Below are 17,010 nucleotides of genomic sequence, written 5' to 3'. Positions count from 1 at the left end.
GGGAATCTCTTCATATTTCTGCTTGTTCACATCCTAATTCTCTGGTAACACCCACCCTCGCCCCATGCTAATTAGCATTATCTTACATGTAAGCAGTTTTCAAATCCTGATACTTCTTTTCTTATTCCACAGCTGCTAGCTAGTGTATTAGGTTGTCATTTAAAGCTTCTAGTTTCCAAAAATAAAATGGCTGTTCTTTGAAGCTCAAAAGAAACAAATTTTCTTTAGGGTTCTGATTTTAACAATGCCTCTCATTTAAAAAAAAAAAATGAATCTCATCTGCTACCAGAACAGAGAGAAGAACCTGGTGCCACTGAATGGCAAATTCAAATGCAGACATTTTAACCCTCCTGGTAGCTCTCGCCCTGCAGCCAAGGGGTCACTGCTTTGATCAGTCACAGCATATACATGCTTAGGGTGATTATTTACATTATTCATGCCCCTTGACCAAATATTTCTTTGTGTGCTGTAATTTTCTCTTAATTAAGTTTTAAAGGGTACACAGTAAGAAGTTCAAGCTTAAGCTCTGTTTTCTTTGATGTCCAGGCAATTTAATGATGGATTTAACTTGAATTAAATTCAGATCCCTCCAAGAGGAGACTTATAATCCCACTGGTCAAGTGTGAGGTTTGGCAATAGGATTTTCATACCCAAACTACTCTCATGAATGTTGTGGTCATTACTGTATATGGCAATGTAAGCCTGGAGCAAAGGGAGTCTCCATCCCTCTATTTTCACGTGTGCAAATATTTCAAATGGACAGTAATATATAGGGATGGCCTGAGTATCTGGCTTTAAGATTTACAGGTCATAGAATCATAGATTTAGAGTTGGAAGGGTCAGTTTAACCCTTTCATTTTACAGATGAGGAAAATGAAACCAAGGGAGGTTAAGTGCTATGCCCAAGGTCACAGAGTATCAGAAGCAAGATTTGAACCTAGGTCCCTTGACTCCTTATTTAGTTGTTTTAGTCATGTCCAGTTCTTTGTGACTCCATTTGGGGTTTTCTTGGCTAAGATACTAGAGGAATTTGCCATTTCCTTCTCCAGCTCATTTTACAGATGAAGAAACTGAAGCAAACAGGGGTAAGTGACTTGCTCAGGTCACATAGCTAGAAAGTGAATGGACAAGACCAGATTTGAACTCACAAAGATGAACCTTTTGTCTCCAGGTCTGGCACCTAGCTGCCCTCTTTGACTCCTAAATTAATCCAGAATTATTATACTGCTTAAAACAGAATGCCTCTTAATGATGTAAATGTAAGAATTATCCTTAATTTTTTCCAACTTTAATTTAAAATTTACTTTAAAGGCCTGCTTAATTTTCTGTCTTTCTTTCCTTTATGTTTAACTTAGGATAGATACCTATGAAATCTACATAAATATCCAAAGTAGTTTTATAGAATAAAATGACCTAAACTACTTAAGACCTCAGGATTAATGTTTCAAGCCAACTTCTTATGTGATTTTGTTATGAAAGGAGTTTTTATATTTATCACTCTACACATCTCAAATCTTCCATGGGGTAATTTTTACTTATTTTTGTAGATAATAAACTTAAGGTAGTATGGTTGGCAGTGTATTTAATACTGAGTCAGTGCAAGAGGTGAACTGCTTTATAACTCAGAGCTTCTGTTACTTAGTTCTAGGGTCCATTTAGTAGTAAAAGAAAATAATACCTTGTCCATAGTAAATACTAAGGGAATAATAGTTCACATAATGCCCATGATTAAAAGGCATATTATAGTTTGAAATGTTCTTTCCTGACAACAGCCCAGTAATGTAAAGAGTGAAATTGTTATTATCCCAGTTTTATAAATGAGGAAATCGAAGCTTCTGACTCCTTCTACTACAATACCTTATTTCTCATAAATGTTAGTTGAAGATTAATTGAAGAAAAGGGGACTAGAAAATGAATAACTTGCAATGTTACTGATAGCAACAACAACAAAAAATAGTTAATTATTATTAGCAATATGGAAATTAGTGAACAAATTCATTTATAGCCCTTCAGCTAAATGTGGCTTTCGGGAAATCCTAGTAGAAAATATTGCTTGAAATACACTTTGTGTCTTTCATAATGTACAATTAGACTAATGTTTTCCTGAGTTTCTTGCACTTGCTACAATATTAATAGAAAGGAAGAAGAGAAAGAATGTTTGTCTACTGCATTGTGGTTTTTAGCGTCATTAATTCATATGCTAAGCTTGTTCATCTGTACTGGGAGGGTCTTAGTCTGGATCAGTATTTCTCAAACTAAATTTGTATAATCCAAGTGTTCTATGTAATACAGTTACAAGTTCTCTGAGAAAATGTTGATGTTCATAGTAGCTTCTCTTCTGAATTAGTCAACATAAAATTATGTATCAAAAATATTATGTATAGCATCTATATGATAATATAATAACAACTAGCCTTTATATACATGCCTATGATATTCCAGGCATTATGCTAAACACTTTATTTTTTCTTCCTCACGACTGGGCAAACAGAAACTGAGGCACACAGAGGTTAAGTGACTTGCCCAGGGTCACATAGCTAGTAAGCATCTGAGGTTTGATTTGAACTTAGGTCTTCTTAATTCCAGGTCTAGTGCTCTAGCCACTGTGCCCATCTAGCTGCCTTATATTCATGTTCCTATTCTGGTCCCAAATTTCCCTAAATCCCAGGGACATGCTATGTTCCCCAGATTTCCCAGATCAGCATGTATGGTGTGTCCCAATGTGGTTCAAGACCAAAAATGTTCGGTGGACATATTAGTTTGGGAAACCCTTTATTAAATGATTTCTAAGGACCCTTATAGCTCTGAAATTCCATTCTAGAATCATTGTCATTTCATGCTTAAAACAAGTCTGTTAGCTTGGCAAAGCAAGTTTTATCATCTCTATTTTACACACAAAAAAAAAAACGAAGGAAGGAAGGAAGGAAGGAAGGAAGGAAGGAAGGAAGGAAGGAAGGAAGGAAGGAAGGAAGGAAGGAAGGAGGGAGGGATAGGGGGGGGGGGGGGGGGAGGGGGGGGGGGGGGGGAGGGGGGGGGGGGGGAGGAGAGGGAGGAAAAGGAGGGAGGGAGGGGAAAGAAAGAAAGAAAGAAATGAAATGGACAAATATAATGGACATGACAGCAAAGCCAATTATAATTTGAGAGAAGTGTTTATTAACCGCGGTGACTGTCTCCCCAGTAGGGAAGACAGCCCCCGAGCCCTTTGCAGAGCAAACTTATATAGACAGAGTGTTGCTAACAACAAAGTGTGGTTTCAAGGTGGGGGTAATGCCGTTTCTAGTGAAGCCACTGTTAGTGCTGTTTCTAGTGAAGCCTTAAACTAAAACAAACCTGTATCTGGGCCAGGTTTTCTAGCAACACAGGTGAAAAGTTCCTTCACTATTGTGGCCTATAGGTGATTTCCAGGGACCCTGGTAGGGGCCCTTCTGGCAGGTTTAAGGGGCTTTGGTGTATAATTTCTGATGGGCACTTCAGAAAGGAAGGAAGGAAGGAAGGGAGGGAGGGAGGGAGGGAGGGAGAAAGAGAGAGAGACAGAAAGGAGAAAGAAAGGAAAAAGAAAAAACAAGCCCAGAGAGGTCAAGGAATTTGCCAAAAGTGACACTGGGATTCAGTGGTATACTGGAACTACCGCCCAAGACTTAGATGCCAGGAACTAGGTATCCCTCCCCCTTGTTTCCTTTTGTCCAGGGTTAAAGGGCACAAGACATTCATTTCTCCTCTTTATGGAAATATATCAGTTTCGCTGTTGATACTTTATCGCCCAGATTATTTTCAGGATGTGATTAATTATCCCTTAAGTACAGCTTTAATTGCTTGGAGTTTCTTTTTTTTTTTAGTGTAACAGTCCCTCCTTTGTCAGTGTCAGTTGAGAGAGGAGTCCACCAGTTATAAGGAGGAAATAGAAGTGGGAGGGGTAATAGAATTATACCAGCTCCAGGTAGTTCTGCCTCTCAACAAAAACCAGTTCCACAACTCATAACCACTTTTCTGACAAAAAAATAGGCTAGGCCTGTCTGAGGTTTTGTGAGAGATAGTAATTCAGGCCTCTGAGGTACCCATTTAATGCACCTCAGTACTAATATGATTCAATCCAGCAAGCATTTAAGTAAGCATGTGTATTAGATGTCCAGCACCTTACAATGTACAAAGGTGGGAAATGACAGTCCCTGCCTTTGGGAGCTTTCATTCCAATAAGCCTATCCAAAAGAGTCAATAGACACAAAATATAATTGGGTTTGGGTTTTGAGGTTTTTTTTTTGCTTTTTGGAAGGCAGGGCAATTGGGGTTGTGACTTGCCCAAGGTCACACGGCTAGTAAGTGTTAAGTGTCTGAGGCCGAATTTGAACTCAGGTTTTCCTGACTCTGTTCACTGCACCACCTAGCCACCCCATTATAATTGTTAATATCACACACACACACACACACACACACTCTCTCTCTCTCTCTCTCTCTCTCTCTCTCTCTCTCTCTCTCTCTCTCTGTCCCTCTCTCTCTCACTCTCCAAAGAGAATTTGATTTATACATATACATTTATGGTTTACAAAACACTTTACAAATATTCTTTCGTTTTTTCCTCACAACTACTCTGGGAGGTAGGTATTGTTATTATCAGTATTTTATAGATGAGAAAACAAGCAGGCAGAGGTTAAGTGACTTACTTACCTGGGACACAGCTAATAGATGTCTGGGGCAAGTTTCATTTAAAGTCACATCTTCCTGTCTCCAGGCCCAGCTTGCCATCTACTGCACCACCTAGGTGAATCACAAATGCACAAATTACAGGAAAATTAGAGAGAATGATTAAGTCACAAGAATTAGGTCTTTATTAACCACAGAGAAAAAAACTATTTCATTTGGCAGTTTTATTTTTTTTCTTTCCCCTTTATTCTCCTTTATTTATTAAAAAAGAAAAGCAGAATAAAAATTCTAAATTAAAATTTGATAAACTTTATTAGTCTTCTACTTTGCACAAAACATTTTACTGAAATCTGGTAATTAAAAAGATGATAAAAAAAGTTACAGTTTTTGCCCACATGAAGCTTACTGTGTAGTAGGAGCATAAGGTATGCAATCAAATTCCATATATATACATATATACACACATACATATATAATATGTATACGTTGTTTGAGTCTGCATATACGTATGCATGTATGTGTGTATGCATATATTACTTCATCTCAACGACCAAGTCGTTTAATTAACAGACTCAGAGAATCAGTGCCTGGCCTAAGGTCTGGTAACTGTCAGAGGCAGGGTAAGTATAGTATAAGGCAGAATAAGGTGAATGAAGAGGAGAACAGCCTCCTAGAGGTCAGGAACCATTCCATTCTTTGTCTTTGTAGTGGCAGGGCCTACCACCGTGCCAAATACATAGTAATAAATACTAGTTGATTGATTGATTAATTGATTGATGAGGCCAAAGAAGCATGAGGCATTTGGAGTGGGAAAAATTATCTCTAGCTAATAGGATCCACTAGGAAGCTGGGTGACACAATAGATAGAGCACTGGTCTTAGAATCGGGACAGCTCATCTTTCTGCATTCAAATCCAGCCTCAGACACTTCCTAGCTAGCTGTGTGACCCTGGGCAAGTCACTTAACTCTGTTTGCTTCTATTCCTCATCTGTAAAATGAGTTGGAAAAGGAAATGGAAAATCACTCCAGTATCTTTGACATGAAGAGTCAAACGTGACTGAAAAACAACTGAACAACAGCAACAGTAGTAGGGTCAGGGTCATCTTTGTGTGAAAGCAGTGATATCTGAGCCAGACCTTGAAGGAAAAACAAATGTAGAGATGAGAAAGAAGGCAGTTGCACACCTGGAGTAAGACCTGTGTGAAGGCAAGACAAAATCAGGGAGTAGCTAAGAGGCCTACGAGGGTGGAATGTGGTGCGCAGAAAGGGAAGTAGTATAAAGTAAGGTTATCCAGGTAGTTTGCAGCCATATAATCTTCTTAAATACACTTCAGTGCTCAAATAAAGTATAAACTCCTCTCTTTGGCTTCTAAAGCCTTTCAGTATCTGGCTCCAACCTACCTTTCTAGACATATATTATTCTCCTTTTTGAGCTGAATGGACTCACTTGCTGTTCCTCACAGCCCCACTGCATTCACCCTCCCTTCCTTGCCATGCTGTTTGTCAGCCTTACCTAGAAGATACCTCCTTCTTCTTCTCACCTCCACTTCCCAGAATCCCTAATTTCCTTCAAAGCTCAGCTTTGGCGCTATCTCCTTTGTGAAGCTTTTTCCTGATTCTCCTGGAGTTAGTGGTGACACCCTCCCCCACTAAAATTACCTCGGTTAAGGGTAACCAGCAAGCCTCACACCAGTAGGTGATTGGGGGGGGGGGGGGTGTCACCCCAAGCATATGAAGACTTGCCATGGGGAAATTGGCAGATGAGAACAACTTGTTTCAGCCGCCATGAAGGCAGCTGATGAAGCCCCTGTGGAGCTCTTAGAGCTTGGTCAGACACAAAGATGCCAGGGTCATCTGCTGCATCCCAGGCTATCGCCCATCATCTTCACTTTTATCCTGCCCTTGGACTTGGATGACTGGAAGAAAGAGTGAGGTTGATGACTTTGTTCCACTCTGCTTCACTTAAATTCAACTCACATTGATAAACTCAAGTCAAACATGACCCCGTGATGTCATTGGTCCTCTCTGAAAATGAAGGATAAGCAACAAACACAAAATTTATCTTGTGTTTCCTTATATATTTTGCATTTACTAATATGGAAATGAGAGGCAGGTAGCACAGCAGATCATGAGCTGGTCTCTAAAGTCAGAAGACCTAGGGTTCAAGACTTGTTTCTGACACTTACAGATTAGTGTGACACTCAAAAGTCATTTCACTTTTCAGTTTCACAGAAACACCATAAGAACTTAAATTTCTGTGGAGGCACTGATCAGTATTGGTACGGAGAATTTCCTTAAAAGCTGTTCTCTACTGCAATGAGTTCTTAGCTGGTCCAAAAAAATCCCAGTATTTATACACTGTTTCTTTCAATAGAATGTAAGCTCCAGGAGAGCAAGGACTTTTGTTTTTTATTTTATAGCTCCCCAGTGTCTGGTACCTAATGGCTTCTTAATAAATGCTTTTTGATTGATTGATTGAATGAATGCCAGCTAAATTACTGTTATTTTCTTCTGCAGTTAATGGTAAGTCTCTTGAAATTCTTGAAATGTGATCATCTTTCAGGGAAATGGCTTTGACAGAGGTGGGGGAGGATCTAGAGGCCGTTCAGAAGGGCTTCATAATAATACTGTCAGGAGACAAGTAGTGATGGCGTAAATCAGGAAGGTAGTAACAAGAATCCAGATGACAAAGTAGATTCAAAAGCTCTATGGAGGTATGGAGCAATCAGTAGGACATGGTAAGATTAGATTGGATGAAGAGGGGTGAAGGAGAGAAAAAATGAAAGATGATCCTGAGGTTTCCAGCATGGGTGATTGAGACAATATAGAGAACATCAAGAGAAACAGAGATTTGGAAAAATATGGAAAAGTTTGCATGAAGTGTTACCACATCAGTAGAATAATTTACATAACAACATTGTAAAGACAAGTAAGTTTAAATGACTTAAGAATTCTGACAAAGGTAATCACCATTCCAGAGGATACTTGATGAAACGTGCTATCTACCTCCTGACAGACAAGTGATTGACTTAAGGTAGAGATTGAGATAAATATGTTTTGGATATGGTCATTGCAGCAATTTGTTTTGCTTAACTAGATTTCTTACAAAGGTTTTGTTTTGTTTTTTTCTAGTGGGGAATGGGAGAAAGGAGGGAAAGAAAATAATAATAATATTAAAATAATATAAAATAATATTATTAAAGTAATAATAATAAAGAAAATAATTCATTGATAAAGAATACATTTATTTAAAAAAAAACAAATAGGGGAGGCTAGGTTGTGCAGTGAATAGAGCACTAGCCCTGGAGTCAGAAGGACCTGAGTTCAAATCTGGCCTCAGACACTTAACACAAAAACTAGCAGTGTAACCTTGGGCAAGTCACTTAACCCCAATTGCCCTCCAAAAAGGAAAAAAAAAAACAGAAATAGGAATTTTAGAATGAGTATATTGGAGAAGTAAGAGGAATATAAAGAATTCAGTTTTGGACATGCTGGAGATCATGGATGATGATCATGAACTTGGTACTTTGAGAAGTCAGTAATGTTTTAGAAAGCATCATCTTGAAATTCTGCTTAAAACTTCTTAGACCTTTACTTATTTGGAGGAAAAAAAATCTGTTCAAATAATGACTTAGTTAATGACTATCATTTGGTAGCTATTTTCTGGGGATTCTGTTCCTTTGCCTTTTGCAATAACAGGTATCATTGCCAACACTTAAACAAAAGCAATCTTGCATCTTCATCTCAATATTGGCAACATTCTTAGCTTATCACTTTACAATTAGTATTTGATATTTCCTTACAGAAGGCAGCAGGCTGCAGAGACAGAGGCTATCTCTAGATGTGAACCCAAAACCTGTGCCCACAACAGAGAAGTCAGATGTTCTGCAAGCTTCAGCCCAGCAGTACTGTAACACGAGCAGACCGAAGTCAAAAACACCTATTGTTAAGTCATGTGCCCCTGCACCTCATCCTGAAGTAGTAACAGCAGATGATTTGCTGAAAAAGAGAGGTAAAGTGATTTCTTTCCTGCAAGCAATTCAGTATGTTTTATGTGTCCAGTAAAGTGGTGAGATTATAGTCCTTTGCATCAGCACCATTGTATATATAGAAGAGACTTAATGCCTTTTAATGAAAAAAGAAGTAGGATGTAGTTGTATTTCTTTCTACAGTAAATGTTCATAAATAGCAGGTGTTCTTTCTTCCTTATCCATCTAACAGTTTTGTACACCTGAGTAGACCAAGTCTTCTCCCCATTTAGCCAGCCCTATGGCCACTTTTTTCATAAGCATAAATGACCAGTTTTATATAGTATTTTACCATAAGATTTTCTTGCCTAATTAGCCTATAAAGCATATATTTTAAAACAGTAAGTCTAAAAAATTTAGAATGAAACTAATCCTTACTTTAGATATACTGTTATATCTACATCAGAAAGCATTTTAATCCCTTTATGTTTAATTCTATGCTACCTACTTAAAAAAATAGGGATTGTGGGTAACACACTACATAATATTATAATAATATTAAAATATGTTGTTTGTGTGTATAAGCATGACTGTTCAAAAAGGAAGAGGCTTACAAAATCTTAAACCTCAAAGGGGGAGAGGATTTTAGAGAGCATCCCTATACCTAGAATGATCTGCCCCTTCACCTCTGCCACTTGGAATCCCTGGCTCCATTCAAGGCGCAGATAAAGTGAAAATTCCTATATTTCTGATCCTAATAGTAATTAGCACTAACCTACCCCAATCCCCAAATAAAAGGTTACATCATTGTTACTTTCTACATAATTTTCTGTTACTCATCTCTGTCCTTTGTTGTCCCCTCTCCCCTCCCCCATAAAAAGTAAACTCCCTGAGGGTAGGGTCTACTTTTCATTTTGTGCCTAGCACAGTGTCTGTCATAGTCCGCACTTAATAAATATTCAACGAATAGAACTAGGAAGGGGTGGGAGAAGGAATAGGTATATCATTTCCTTTCTGATTACCAGAAGACTTAAAGTGTTCTCTTTTCTCAGTCCCATTCAACAGTATCTATTTTCTGTGATTCCAGTTTGATATACTTTCTCAGTTTTTGCAAAGGTATTTGTGTGTGTGAGTGTATATGCACACATGTAACAAATATGCCCTTATTGAGATGAGAACAGTTTGCCTATTTATTTCTGGGAAATCTACAAAACCCTGATGACAGTTTCAGGAAATGGGGCAAGATTAGCTCAAACAGACCTGGATTGAATGTTGTTTCTATAATTACATGCTGCCTAGCTCTGAGTACAATAGAATCCTGAGTGGAAGGACCTCTTGTCCATGCTTCATGCCACCTTTGCCTCATTTAGGCCTCTCCCAGCCTCTGAGTCATTTTCTTCTATAAGGGTTTCTTATATATTCTTTCTTCTATAAGAGTTCTACTACCCAGAGCCTCCTTGTAGATACTGCAGAAACCATGTTTATGACAGAGCACATGGGTTGAGTAGTCCAGAATGGCCCTGTCAGAAAAGATTACTAGTGAGATATTGGCATCATCCCCATCTTTTTCTACTGAGGACCCCCAAGAAACCCAATTACCCTGGAATCACTGTCTCCTCTGCCGAACTTATTAATTCATTTAATGAGAAGTTTTGCCTGTGCTTCTAACATGCAACAAAGATAGGACCTTTGCTTTCTTTTTTGTCCTATAAAACAGGAGTCAACACTCCATTTGGAAACTTGTGCCTTCACAAATGAAAAGATTCTCCAGTCCCTTTGACCATTTTTTCTCTTCCTTGACAATTACAATTCTAGGTCCCAATATCGAGAAATCAGTGAAGGACTTGCAGCGCTGCACTGTGTCCCTGACCAGATATCGAGTAATGATCAAGGAGGAAGTGGATAATTCAGTGAAAAAGATCAAAGCTGCATTTGCGGAGTTACACAGCTGGTAAGCCATTCGTCCCGGGAGCTAGAAACTGATGGCAGGTGGGGCACTCCTGCAGGTACCAGCATCAGAGGGGAAACCTTTTTTTTTTAATCCATAAAAATCACAGAGAAACAAGTTACCAGTCGACCTTTTAAGCAAGGCTAAAGAGTAGATCTGGGAAGAAAAAGGAATAGAGTACATTTCAATGAAAGGCAACTTAATACGCATAATACTTTGAAGTTTAGAAGCTGGCACAAAAGAATACAAATGATATGGAACAAAACATTCTACAAATAGATGAGATATTTTTGAACAATCCATGGAACCTTAATACCATGAATTCTATCAAAAGGAAAATTTTTTTCTAGCCATATCAATCTGAGATAAGGAAATGACCTCTTGTAACAAACTTAGGTAAGGTCCTGAAATTCCTTTCTTTGGCAGCCTCTAAGAACAGAATCAGCAAATACTGCCTTGAGGTGACTTAGGGTTAGTCCTTTTAAATGGAATGAATTTAGCAATATCTCGGCTTTCCTTAAATCCCTTTGAATCTATGAATGCCAAAGCCTAGATTGAAAAGTCTATTATGATTAGAGGCCAAAGTACAATTGATAACAAGATATTTCTCTGGTAAGAGAGATAACTGGATGCTTCTTCTGTTGAGGAAGGAAATAAGCATTTAGATAGGACCTACTGAGTGCCAGGCCCTATGCTAAGTGCTTTTCCAAACATTTTATCATTTGATCCTCAGAACAAGCCTGTGAGGTATGTGCTGGTTTGTTGTTATTGTTGTTGTCTTAATCTTCATTTTATAGTTGAGGAAACCGAGACAAAGGGGTCTCGGGATCACACAGGAATCACACAGCTGGTAAGTGTCTAAGGTCAGTTTTGAACTCAGGTCTTTCTGCCTGCAAGGCCTGTGCTCTATCCACTGTGCTACAGAGTCCCCTCAGGGTGGGGAAGCCTTCGGAGGTCCTTCCTGCAGAGAAAGCTTTAGATCAGTGGACCTCAGACTCAAATGGAAACGGATTTTTACAGAATACATATAAACTTAGAAAACCACAAATTAACATTTTCTGTTAATATGTTCTACAGTATATTAATTTGTTTTGTGAAACATTTCTTAACGACATTTTAATCTGGTTCAGCCATTGAGTTTTGTCTGCTTCACACGCAGCAATTTTGAAGACTGATTTAGATCCGAAAAGAGGCAATGTGGTATGACTAGAAGAACAGCTATGAGGATAACAGCTACCGTTTATATAACCCTTGAAGGATGGCAAACCACTCTACACATATTACATCAGTCCTGTGAGACAGGTTCTTGTATTATTCTCAATTTACAGATGAGGAAACTGAGGCTGTGAGAGGTTAAGTAGTAATAATAATAATAATAATAAGTGCGAATGTTTATGTGGTACTTACTGTGTGCCAGATATATTGCTAAATGCTTTGCAATTATAATCTCATTTGATCCTCACAATAATCCTGGGAGGTAGGTGCTATTATTATCCTCATTTTACAAATGAGGACACTGAGGCACATGGACGTTAAGTAACTTACCCTGAGTTACACAGCTAATAAGTGACCGAGGCAAGATTTAAACTGGTCTTCCTGGCTTCTGGCCTAGGACTTTATCTACTGCAGTACCAAGCTTCAGAGCAGAAAGAGATTTGGTGGACCCAGAGAATGTGGGTTCTTCATATCCTGGTTCTACTACTTAGGTAACATGTGTGACTCATAAAGTCAATTAAAGTGACTTAAATAAAAGTCACTTAAAATCAGTCTCTATTCTAGGCACTAGTTTCCTCATTTCTAAAATAAGGAAGGAGGAAGATATGATCTCTATGTTCTTTTCCAGTTTTAAGATAAAATTCATGTTCACTACATATCAGCTAATACTCAGTCATTGACACACCTGCCTCTGGAGTTTGAACAGCTAACTTGAACTCTGCCCAGGTCCTAATTCAACGTGTGTGTGTGTGTGTGTGTGCACATACCTTTGAAATTTTCCCCAATTACATGTTAAAACAGTTTTTAAAACTTTTTTTTAAGTTTTGAGTTCCAAATTCTATCCCTCTCTCCCCCCTTAATAGCTTAATGTGTACCAAATTTTAAAGAAAAATTTTTCTCTAAAGCAAGAGTGTGAGGTATTTTGTGTAAAATAAACTACCTCTTCCCACCAAATAATAAGAGAGAAGACATAAAAATGAAAAAATGAAAAAAAATCACCACTTCTGGTGATGGGGCAGTAAGTAATCCAATACATTTCATGCATTGCACTACACTTCTTACAGCAGAAGTAAAATTAAGTGCCTCAAGTACAGGAATTGTTTTCATTTTCATCTTTGTAGCCCCAAACTAGCACATATTTTACACATAGTTGATGCTTAATAAATGTTTGTTCTGCTTAATGAACCACAATAATGGTACATGCCATTCGGGATTATTCTAACAACAACTGATAGCCCCTAAAAGCAACTGTTTCATTTCATAGAAAGTAAAGATATAGAAGAGAACACAACATACTGAATTAGGAAAGATTCAGTGTAGAACAGGCCCATGGAGGTAAGGGGCTTCTTGCACTACTCTCTACCCACCTTACAAAGTTTTTTCTATAGATTAGCTTTTCTGTTGTCTATAATCTTCTCTGAAGAGTTGTCCACCAGGGGCGGCTGGGTAGCACAGTGAATAGAGCACCAGTCCTGGAGTCAGGAGGACCTAAGTTCAAATCCGGCCTCAGATACTTAACACACACACACAAAAAAACTAGCCATGTGACCTTGGGTAAGTCACTTCACCCCAATTGCCCCCCCCCAAAAAAAAACAGGAACAATAATAGTATCTATTAAAAAAAAAAGAGTTGTCCACCAGTGATTGTTACTGGAATCATAGATCAAGAGCAGAAAGGGAACTCAGAAGCATCTAATCCAGCTCATTCATTTTATAGGTTAAAATAAGACTCCACTGAGGCTCAAAGAAGTTGTCAGTGACTCACCCAAGGTCCTACTAGTTGGAGGTATCAGAGGCAAGATTTGAATCTGGGCTCAGCTGACTCCAGAGCCAGTACATTTTCCCTAGAATCATGCCATTACTGTCAGATGAAGAAAACAGGCTTCTTACTGGCCCCAAACACAACTCAAGAATGTGTTTGACAGCATGTGATCAACAATTTTGAAAAATCTAGATAGAGATGTATTTCCATTATTCTTGTTATTATCAGTATAATCTCTCTAAACTGATGGAGAGTGGCTGAAAAATAAAACAATACAACTTCTAACCCTGTTTTCTTCTAGAATTATTCAGCTATTCAGAGAAAGGAATATTATGTAGAAAATTAAAGAATTTTAACACTAAATGGGATTGGATTATAGTCCAATGAGAGTTAAATGCCTTTATTTCACTATTACTAACATAATAATATCTCACATTTACAAAGTGCTTAATACTCACAAAGTTCTTTAAATACATTAAATTCCCATTTAATCCCCAATAGTCCTGAGAAGTAGGTAGTACAATGTAACTATCATCTTCCCATTTTAAGGTGAGGAAACAGCTCAGAAAGGTTAATCGACATTAACCCAAGGCCAGAGTCACATAGCTATTAAATGGAAGAGCTGAGGTCCAATGCTGCATACTCTGAGTCTATTGTAAGGCCAAGACCCAGAAATATGAAGTATCTTCCTCAAGATCACATAGTTTAGAAGTTGAAATCTGGGATTAGAACTAAATTTGCATAATGAATAGCTCAGCTATCCACTCTTCCAGGACTAACTCTTCCCTACCTTTGTTATGATGGTGTAGCACCAATGCAATATTCACAGCACTATCAGTGACTGTAAATATGCTGGCATAGTGCTTAAGAACAAAATATAACAGACTCTCCATATATAAGACAAAAGCAAAAACATTTATTCAGACACCAGAAAACCAAATCTCAGCACCAGGAAATCGAATCTATCATAGCAACATAGAAGTTAATACACTACATCATAGCAGAGAGCCACACCATCCTTTAGCCTTCCCACAAACATTTACTCACAAGCCTAACTTGTCTGCCTGGGTCCTCCCTCCACCTCTACCTGCTCTGACTCCCAGCTTCCTGTGGGTTCTGCCCCACCCTTCAGCAAGGTCCTCCCACCACAGGCTCCATGTGATTACATTCAGTCTTTTAGGGGTCAGGGAAGATCTTCAAAGCAGGAAAGATCTTCAGATTCCCATTCCCATTACAAATGTTGCTTGGAGGCCTTTGGGCTTTCACTTTGAAGTCCTTGTGTCAAACCAGATCCCATTCTGTTCTTCCTCCTGAATTCTCTACTCGTGAGTAGCTGTTCAGTGGTGACCTTGGGTCCCTCTACTTCACCTGACTCCTGGGAGTACCTTCCTTCCCTTGCAGAACACAACATGGACACCACATGTGTCATGATACCTTGAGATTTATAGCAGATTCTTTGAGTGTTTTTTCAGTCCTTAGTGGCTGAAAGCATAGAGTCAGAAGAGGCAGCTACCCAAAGAAGCTGTGGCTTTATTGCTTTGTCTGTAAATCACAGCATATTTTTAATGGAGAGGAAATATAACTTCTAAATGAGCTCTGCACAGCAGTCCTGCTGTTAACAACAAAAAAGTCATCTACTTGGCAAAGGGGTACTTTGTCCTCATTTGGGGAAAAATTAAAAAAAGGTCGAATATATGCTGTGTTCTGTTATTAGGAAATAAACATGGTCCTTTTTTTTTCTAATTTAACCATTAACTAACCTCATCCAAAAATAAGTACATATATTAACTAGTATTTATATGGCACTTTAAGGTTTGCAAAGCATGTTACATATATTATTCCATTTGATCCTCACAACAACCCTGGGTGGTAAGTTACTATCTCCATTTTATAGATGAGGAAACTGAGGCTAAAAGAGGTTAAGTCTTGTCTAGGAACATACAGCTAATAAGTATCTATGGTGAGAGTTGAACTCAGGAATTCCTGTATCCCAAGTCCAGTGATCTGCTTGCTGTGACATATAAAAAGAGCCCATTAAAATAGTTTTAAAGAAACCTTTCAAATATTTATGCCAAATGGAAAAAAAAAGCCTCCCTTAATCCATTCCATATAAACTAATAGATAAGATATAGTGATATCATATAAATACTCCCTGTTACTTTCCTAGAGGAGAAAGTATACATTTTAGGAATTTGGGTGCTTTTGGAAACATACCAGATTGATGACCTTGAAGAAAGAGGCTTTCTATTAATGGAAAAATTATGTGACAAGTTAAGGAGAAGTTCTGCACACTACTGTAAGAATGGAATGTATTTGTAACCGTCAGGCTATTACAACAACTCATTTCAATTCACCTGATTTGTTAGGCGTCTGATAAGTACTAGATTCTGTGCTAGGCACTGAGGGGTAAAGACAAAAATAGCACACTCCCTGGCCTCAGGTAGTTTACCTTTCATCTTTATTCAATATCCATGTGCTGTTTTTTTATTTTTTTTATTAATTTTTTTTGCTATATTTTTATAAAGTGGTAGAAAGAGGATTTGATTGGAAGTTAGGAATTGTGGCTCCTAGTCTTATATCTGCCACCAATTCACTCTGACTCTAGAAAAGTTTCTCTACTTCTGTAGGACTCAGTTTCTTCATTTGTAAAATGAGAAGCTTGACTTAGATAATCTTAGGCCTCTTTCATCCCTGAATGCCTGTGTTATCGTTCAAGACCTCAATACAACAAACATTTGTTGTGCACCTGCTGTTTAGAAAGTACTATCCTTTGTTCCTGCGGAATAAAAGCTTAGATTGAGACTTGATTTCTGCCGTCATGGAACTTTTAGTCTATATGTAGCTATAATACAAAATCATACATGATAAGTACAAGAGAGAGGAAAAAATATTATATGAAATAGAATGCTGGGGTGGGGTGTTTGTAGTAATCAAGGTTAAGTGACTTGCCCAGAGTCACACAGCTAGAAAGTGTCTAGTATCTGAGGCTGGATTTGAACTCAAGTCCTCCTGGCTTCAGGACTGGTGCTCTATCAACTGTGCAATCTACCTTCCCCCTTTGGCTCTTTATATGCCCATTAAGAAACCTATTCTTGGGGATGGCTAGGTGGCACAGTGAATAGAGCACCAGCCCTGGAGTCAGGAGGACCTGAGTTCAAATTTAGCCTCAGACACTTAACACAAAAAAACTAGCTGTGTGACCTTGGTGTAGCAGCAAGCACCCCGGCGTCCCCAGGGTGGCTGCCCATACAGGTTCTTGGATCTGCTTTGATAAAGGAAAGCAACTCAAAATGGGTTAACAAGCTTACTTTAATCAGTCAGACATATATCGTTTACCTTGTTCAGGGCAAAAAGGTCAGCACCCCGAACTTCAACAGGCAGAATTATCAAGACAGAAACAGATCAAGTAGACAGATTTCCAAACTGTCCAACCCATCCATACCCAGTCAACATCTGGGTTTCCACATCTGGGTTTTTCA

The 17,010-nt window shown here is 38.4% G+C and overlaps 1 protein-coding gene across 5 annotated transcripts in view; it reads left to right on the top strand.

Annotated features, from left to right (window-relative positions):
* Positions 1-17,010, top strand: part of SPATS2L (spermatogenesis associated serine rich 2 like) — a 254,703-nt gene that overhangs the window by 193,763 nt on the left and 43,930 nt on the right. For all 5 annotated transcript variants that reach the window (XM_069070110.1, XM_069070111.1, XM_069070114.1 and 2 more), the window contains 2 exons: positions 8,444-8,650; positions 10,422-10,557. In XM_069070110.1, the coding sequence (XP_068926211.1) occupies positions 8,444-8,650; positions 10,422-10,557 (343 nt within the window). The remainder of the gene's footprint in view (positions 1-8,443; positions 8,651-10,421; positions 10,558-17,010) is intronic.

Source organism: Petaurus breviceps, unplaced genomic scaffold (genome assembly GCF_028583685.1).
Source record: "Petaurus breviceps papuanus isolate PSGF00001 unplaced genomic scaffold, PetGlider_PUasm1.0 90804, whole genome shotgun sequence".
NCBI lineage: Eukaryota > Metazoa > Chordata > Mammalia > Diprotodontia > Petauridae > Petaurus > Petaurus breviceps.
Note: the sequence above shows the minus strand (reverse complement) of the source record. Positions and strands in the feature narration are given on the sequence as shown.